This window comes from Tupaia chinensis, unplaced genomic scaffold (genome assembly GCF_000334495.1).
Source record: "Tupaia chinensis unplaced genomic scaffold, TupChi_1.0 Scaffold000494_1, whole genome shotgun sequence".
Classification (NCBI taxonomy): domain Eukaryota; kingdom Metazoa; phylum Chordata; class Mammalia; order Scandentia; family Tupaiidae; genus Tupaia; species Tupaia belangeri.
In genome coordinates, this window is record NW_006160006.1 from 480,851 (window position 1) to 488,473 (window position 7,623).

At 50.2% G+C, this 7,623-nt stretch overlaps 1 protein-coding gene across 1 annotated transcript in view; it reads left to right on the top strand.

Annotated features, from left to right (window-relative positions):
- The first annotated feature begins 2,325 nt into the window (after positions 1 to 2,325).
- Positions 2,326 to 7,623, top strand: part of LPL (lipoprotein lipase) — a 29,989-nt gene continuing 24,691 nt past the window's right edge. The window contains exon 1 of the mRNA XM_006156436.3: positions 2,326 to 2,603. Coding sequence (XP_006156498.1) covers positions 2,516 to 2,603 — 88 coding nt within the window. The 5' untranslated portion in view covers positions 2,326 to 2,515. The remainder of the gene's footprint in view (positions 2,604 to 7,623) is intronic.

Here is a 7,623-nt window from a genome sequence, read left to right on the forward strand (position 1 = left end):
ACATGCTGTTCCCCCCGGCGGACCCGCCGCGAGGTCGTTCTTCCTGGAAATCTCAGCAACTCCAAGGGACGTGCAATGCGACAGCCTAGGCTTCTTCAGAACGGGTTTCATATGAAACAAGAACGTAACTGTACTCCTCTCCCATACTTTGATAGTGTTATCTGTTAACCTGGAAAATCATTTTATTTTTAAAAATCCCACTTTCTAGACATCAGAAATCCTTTTAGCAACAGTATGAGATCTCCTTGCAGTTCTCTGAAAGGCAGAGAACTGTATTTTGCTTCACTTGTCTTGTCAGATAGTATTTATGCAGGGCACTTGGCCGTGTGAGTATCGTAGACAGGACCCTAGGTGTTTCTGCACTTGGGGATGTGTATAGGTATACCGTGAGCATGCAATGCAGGTGTTGGGGCACTGAATGCAAAACCAACTACAAGTCTGTTCTACAACATAGCAGATTTGAAATTGTTTGGGTATTATCAGCTTTTATTTTAATTTTTTTGAGAAAAACTTAGAAAGTGAGCCTATTTTAAATTACATGGCTTTTCAGCCTTCTAACCTACAAAGGAATATTGTGTGTGTGTGTGGGGGGGGTGTTGTTGTGAAGGGAAGGATTAATAGGAGACATTAAGATATTCAGACCAGTGAAGGCAGTGAATTGGAGGTTCAGATCTTATCAGCCAGTTTTTCAGTTGTAAAGTGAGGAGTATAGGTTAATTGATTATTCTTCCTGGCTAATGTAAATCCTTAAGAGTTAAAGAGGTTTTTTCTTTGTTTGTTTTTGTGTTTAGGCTTTTGTCAGAGGGTGCCTGCACTCACCAGAGAGGAGAAAGAGAGAGTGAGAGAGAAAGTGAGAAATCACCCCCCAGCAGGGATGGCCACACCTCAATCCCTTCTCTTTCATTTTCCTCCTGGAATTTTGGGCATGCACATGCACCAGGTGTGATTATCAAGCTGCCAGGACTGGGATTTGAACTGCAATCAATCATGTGGGAGTCCAGTGCCTTAACCACCACACCACCTCATGGCCCCTAAAGAAATATTTTAAAGTAGTCTGAGCATTTTAGCAGAAAGGCACAGTATAGAGTGTAATGTTCTTTTTCTTCTTTTACATGCGTGCCTAAGATACTTTAAAAGTAGCTTTATTGAGATAAAATGTACATACCACACAGTCTACCCATTTAAAGTATTCAATTAAGTGGTTTTCAGTATATTCACAGAGGTGTGCAAGCACTACCACACTGTCACATTGGGGTATTTGCATTAGCCATCCCCCCAACCTTCCCATCCCCCAACCTTCCCATCCCTCATCCCACCTATTCGCAGCCCCCCCAGCCATCACTCTGCTTTCTGTCTCTACGTCTGCCTTCTTGTGGACAATTTACACAAAGACAATCACACGACATGTGTCTTCTGTGACTGGCTTCTTGCCCTTATCGTTCAATACAGTTTAAAAGGATTTGACCTCGATGTCTGTCCCTGAAGATGAAATGTTATCCTTGATGACTTTGAGAACTGGGTATTAATTTGCATGAGGCAAAGATTAGAAACTTGTTAGAGCAAGCAGGCTTTTCTTGCCAATCTTAAAACTCCAGGTTGTGTGAATACAGCCTGCAGGAGCCATCCATGTCTCTGTTCATACACTGACCTTTTTTTTGTTTTGTTTTTTGTTTGTTTGTTTTTGGGGGGGGTGTCACAGCAAGTTAACACACAGGATCCATCAAAAGAGAAGTGGGTTATTGGTGTGATGGTTCCCTCATTGGACTCCTGTGTAGTTACCATCGTGGACCTAGTGGGTTAACACTCACGCTGGGCACGTGTGCGTGCTTGCCCCAAATCCCAAGATGAGAATGGAGAAGGGATTGCAGTGTGGCCAACCCAATGGGGGGTGATTTCTCCTTTCTGTCTCTCTGTGTCTCAGGCAAGCATATGTGCCCTATAAGCTAAAATCTCTCTCTCGAAAAACAAAACAAAAACTGACCCAATGAAGGTTAACACCTGAACTTCCCCTCCTTGGAAGACTGGGGACGGCAGAGTATGAACAGAGACGATATAAGCGTGTTTGGTGCTTATACGGGAGCCCTGGGGAAAGACCCCTGGGGAGTGGGGAGACCCCAGGGTGAGCACGTGGGAGCCCCTCGGAGAAAGCAAGCTCTCCCTGCTGCCCTTTCCCCCTCTTCTGGCTGGCAAGCTCGGTCCTGCTGCAGTTTTGCTCCAATATTTGGAAGGGAATTGAGGCCCTCCCCCCAACTTATGATTTTATAGCCAATAGGTGATGAGGTTTATTTGCATACTTCCCATCACATAAGCAGCCTGGGAGTGGAAACAGTGTCAGACTCCATTCCTCCTCCCCCTGAGAGCTGCGTCTTCTAGCTGCCCTGCCCTCCCCTTTAAAGGGCGACCTGCCCTGCGCCTGCCGCCGCCCCAGCCGTCTCCCTCCTCGGCTCAGCCCCGCGGTCAGTCGGTCCGCGCGCACGTCGGCGCCGCGCAGCTCTCACAGAAGAACGCAGCCGAGATGGCGAGCAAAGCTCTGCTCCTGGTGGCCCTGGGCGTGTGGCTCCAGAGTCTGGCCGCCTTCCGCGGAGGGGTGGCCACCGCCGACCGTAAGTTTTGCGCGCAAACTGCCTTCCACCTGCAAACCCGGCCAGGGGGCGCTTGCGCGGGTCCGGAGGAGCGCTTGGAGAAAGTTGCGAGGGGCTGCGTTTGCGCCGTGGGCGCTCTCCCAGCCCGGGCCCCGGCCCCGAGAGGGGTCACCGGAGTGGGATCCAGGGAGGGCAGGGTGGGACCCTCCTCTGCTCTTGCTGCGGCGGCTCCTCGTTCCCGCTTTTTCTCTCCCGGGTTCCCGCGCTGCCCCTTCCATGCCGGCTGCAGCCGCGTCTCCTGGCGCACCGGCTCCTCCCGAGAAGGTCGGGGTGTGAGAGGCGGGACGGGACGAGGGCGGCGGGGAGGGAGGCATGCCTGGAGGTGACCCGTGGAAACCTCCTCGCTGGCGGGACCCTGGACTGAAGGCCACACCCGCCAAGGTGACCCCGGCTCAGCCCCCGCGGGTGGAAGCGCGGGCGGGCCGGGAGGCGCTGTCCTCATCTCAGCCAACCCGGCGCTCTCCTCCGGCTAAGCCTTCGCTGGGCTGCAGGGTCGCGGTGGGAGTGCAGCCGGGGGCAGAGCGGGACGCGTGGCGCCGAGTGTGGGACGCCGCGTCCTGCGCGCGGTCGGGCGCTGGGCAGCTCTCCAGCTTCCACGCTCTCCCGCTCGGCGTTTCTCAGTACCGAGAAAACCCTCCCGAACCTGGCGCAGCGCCCGGCAGTCAGCGGTGTGGACTCGGGGTGGCCGGGTCTGCACTCAGCCCTCTTCCTTGCCCTCCGATAAGGCCGGTTAGGGGCGCCCAGCCCAGCGCAGCGGCTGCGAGCACGTGGGGGTTTCTGGCGCTGGCAGGCCCAGAGCGCTGGTGGACGCCAGGGCGCCGCCCGCTCGCCCGAGGTTCAGGCATCCCGGCCAGATGCGAAATTTCTTTATGGCAGGGGAGAGGAGAGCCCAACCCCAGACCTGCCCACAGCTGAGGCAGCCTGTGAAACTTGAACCTTGTCACACACAGCAGCAATTTGCAAAGCAACTCAAGCCAGACCAAAGAGCAGGCAAGCGGGCTCCTCTCCCTTCCATGGTGGGATTGGAATTAGCGCGCTCCCTTGGCTGCCTTCAGCGTCAGAGGTTCAAAATAGAGCCTCGTCCATCCGTGGCTTTGATTGCTACAGATGGTTTGTTTTCTCGTGGCACGAAGCTGTAAAGGAACATTTTTGTTAGGTTAAACAAGCGTGGATCCCATCAAAGCAAAATTGGATGACAAACCAAATGAGATGGATGGATCCCTTCTATCAAATGAGATGGAGAACTCGAGATTCAGTGAAAAACTCTGAGACCATGGCCAGGTGGCGTGGAGGTTAAGGCGCTGTATCCCACGTGACCCTCTGCCAGGTTGGCGTCCCAGCCCCGGGGCTGGAAAAGCGTGTCTGCGCGTGTGCGTGCATGCCCAAAATCCCGAGCGGAGAGTGGAGAAGCCGGGACCGCAGTGTGGCCATTGGCCCTTGGCGGTTCCTTCTCACTTTCCCTTTCTGTCTTAACAGGGAAAGCCTGAAATAGCTTCAGGTGATGGGATGTTGCTCTGGATAGTGCTTCACGGGCCAATAAAGATGCTAGGAGCAAGCTTGAAATGGTTCCGACAGTGCCCATGGCCCGTTCCTTTCACCACCCCCATTTTACATTTCTGCTAGGCTTTCTGAGCAAGTCGCCAACCTAAGTCCCTGCTAAGTCTTGGCCCGTCGTAATCACCTTTTTTGGGTTTAGCTTCCTCAATTCAAAATGTGGTGTTTGTACAAGACTGGAAGTTCTCTGAGGTCCCTCTAGTTCTTAATTCTTTCTCTTTGATATAAATGGACACTAAACTGGATTTTAACCAACACACTTTTCAGGAATGGATTAAGGCAAGATTATTTCTAACTAGACTTGAAATGACTCCCTCTGATCTCTACTTTCACACCACCCAAGATTATACCCTGCTTCTTCTATTGCATCAGCTCCCCTCCAGACGGGTTCATCTGGCACTGTGAGGATTTCCAGGTGAGAAAGGTGCAAAGGCCAGGGAATGACAGAACTTCCTCTGGGTTCTGAGTTTACTTATTCATCCAGTTTCTTTCTAAGAACAGGAGGCTGAGAGCCACGGCCTCAGGCTCTTTGTTCTTGGAGCCACCTGCATGACCCCAACTAGGAGGCATGGCGAGCCGGAGGAGGGAGCCTGTGCTCTGGCACTGAGGAGCTGGACTTTGCTCGGGCCACAGTGGACTTCCAGGTTCCTCTCTGAGCTGATCATAATGGGTGATGAGCACCACATAGCAGATGTCACTGGATCAAGCTCAGCGAGGCTGTGATTGATTAATAGCTGAATTGGAAGGTGGGAGGCAGGTACGGGGGAAGAGTTGCAATGGAAATTTTCCACCTTTTTGAGCACTGTATTTTTAGCTCAGCCCTCCAATTCTGCTTTTTTAAAAATATGTTTTAAGAGAGACTTTTTTCTTGCTATAGGGCACGTGTGCTCGCCAGAGGGACAGAGAGAGACAGAAAGTGAGAAATCACCCCCAGGAGAGGGATGGCCACACCACAATCCCTTCTCCTCCATTTTCCTCTTGGGATTTTGGTTGAGTACATGGGAGTCCAGTGATGTAACCATTATGTCATCTGCTGGTCCTCATTTTTGCTTTATTATAAAAAGAGGACTTGGAACATATATTCTGCTGCCTCTCCTATGGCAAATTGTTCAAGAAAATGCTGTGAAGCATACACGTCACCATTCGTGTCTTCTCTGACCGCCACCTGGTGCTGCGTAATTACTGCAGTGGTGACATTGCCTTATATACAATGCTGTTGTCATTGTCATCTTATTATGGTTGATGGTGTCTTGGGTTACAAAGCGCGAGGAAGGTATTCCAGACACAAGTGCCATTATTTTTTAGGTCTGGGGGAGATATTATTTCAATGGGCTCATAATATCTTTTCCAGCTTTTATGTAACACGTCAGCACTTAGTCACGGGTGTGACATTTCGGGATAGTGGGTTCACTGAAAGTAGTTTGTCATCGCAGTGAGCTACACACTTTTTATCAACAGAGACTTTTTTAATCTGGGAATAAGACTTTGTCACAAGTGGCTCTTATCACATTCTCTCTTTGCAAATACCGAAGGCTCTGTGAGTTTCTGAGCGAGTACTATGATAGGATTCTAGCTTACTTGGGGACTTGGCGTTGGAAATTTACTGTGCGCACAGTTCACTGGGCTGTATGCGCGTTGCCATCTGTGGTCAGTGTATCTGTGTGCAGTGGCACCATTTACACACGTTAGTGTGTACTAGCAGAGGAAATATCTACTAGGAAGGAAGGAACAGGTTATTTTAGGAGGAGGTATACATGTAGATGGATGTGCAGATATTTACATATATCTACATATGCATATATATGCAAAGTCCCACTGGAAAGGAGCCTATCAAATGGGTGCCAACTTCAGCTTGCTGCTCTTCCCAGATCGGTCTCTCAGAATAAACTTTATCCTGGGTTGTTTGGTGATTTGGCCTTTTGGATGAGCAAAAGAAAATGTCCCCACTGGGTTGGTTACAGGGTACAACCAGGATGGCCTGATTGGTGTGGTCACACTAGGTCTAATCCAGACATGTGTTCAGAGCACACCCCACTTTAGCATGTGTACCTATGTGCTTTTGTGAGATGAGGATGCCTATGTCCGTGCAGACAAATCAAGGCAGTACCGTTCTGGCGTGGGTTCATTTGAGCTTCATTTGTGAGTTTACAGAAACTTTTAAATGGTATGAAAAACCAGGCTCTTAGAGACTAGCACCCTCCACAGAGTCTCAGCATGTGGAAGGTCCCCTCCTCCAGTCCATCAGATCTTGGGCACTCGCCCGGGTGTCCACTTGTTTCAGGATGACCAATCTGGGGATTTGAACAGCTGTCGGCATGTGACTTATCTCTCTCATTTTTTTATTCAATGAACAACTGCATAGTGAGTGCCTATTTTGTGCCAGACACTGTTCCAGTTGCCAGAAACAGCAGTTATCAGAGCTTGAGCTTTCTTTTTTTATAATTTTTGAGAGGTTTTTTTTTTTTTCCCTGTAGGGCACATGCACTCACCGCGCCTGGCGTGAGTTTAAGCCACTGGGCCCGGGACTTGAACCATGGTAGACTACATGGGAGTCCAGCGACATAGCCATTATGCCAACTGCTGATCCCAATCCTGAGCTTTCTTGAAGCTACATTTCAGTGGGGGAGAAATAGACAATACGTGTAAAAATGTGTACCATTTCAGACGACGGGTTTATGGTGCTCACGGAAACACAGGCTCATGCTCCTCCCGGTAGCGTGTGACTGCAACTGCAGGGCCACCCTAAATGGTAATCCTGAACTCCGATCTGTCTTCTGAGTACCCCTGTTGCTTTCTTGGGATGCTCAGTGCACCTCCTTTTTTTGTTTTGTTTTGTTTCTTCTTTTTTTTTTTGGAGAGGTTTTAGCTATAGGGCGTATGCGCTTGCCAGACAGACAGAGAGAGACATAGAGACAGAAAGCAAGAAATCACCCCCCAGGGGGGATGGTCATGCCACAATCCCTTCTCTTCCATTCTCCTCTCGGGATCTTGGGCACGCACGCACACGCGCTCGGTGTGAGTTTTAAGCCACCGGGTCCGGGACGCGAATTGCGGTCGACTACGTGGGAATCCAGCAACGTAGCCATTGGTTCCCAATGCCCCTCCTTTTCTAGCAAAAATCTCCTCTGTACATTTGCTTTTCTCTAAGGGCTTCAAATTTTTAGTCTAACTTCATTGCTGTGAGTTCTTGTTCACATTAAGGTCATTTCTTATCTTTGTTTACACATTAAGTGTTTTAGCGTCTCTATTTGGGAATTTAAGAATAAAGATGACATAGTCAGGAAATTGATGAACCGCTGATGTGCCTGGGACCCAGAAGTCTTGCCTTCGCACTTACTGAAGATACATCTGGTGGTGGCAGGGTGAGGCCAATGGGCCAAGTCAGCTTCGGGATGAAGGACCCCCGGCAGGAAAGCAACCCGGGCCA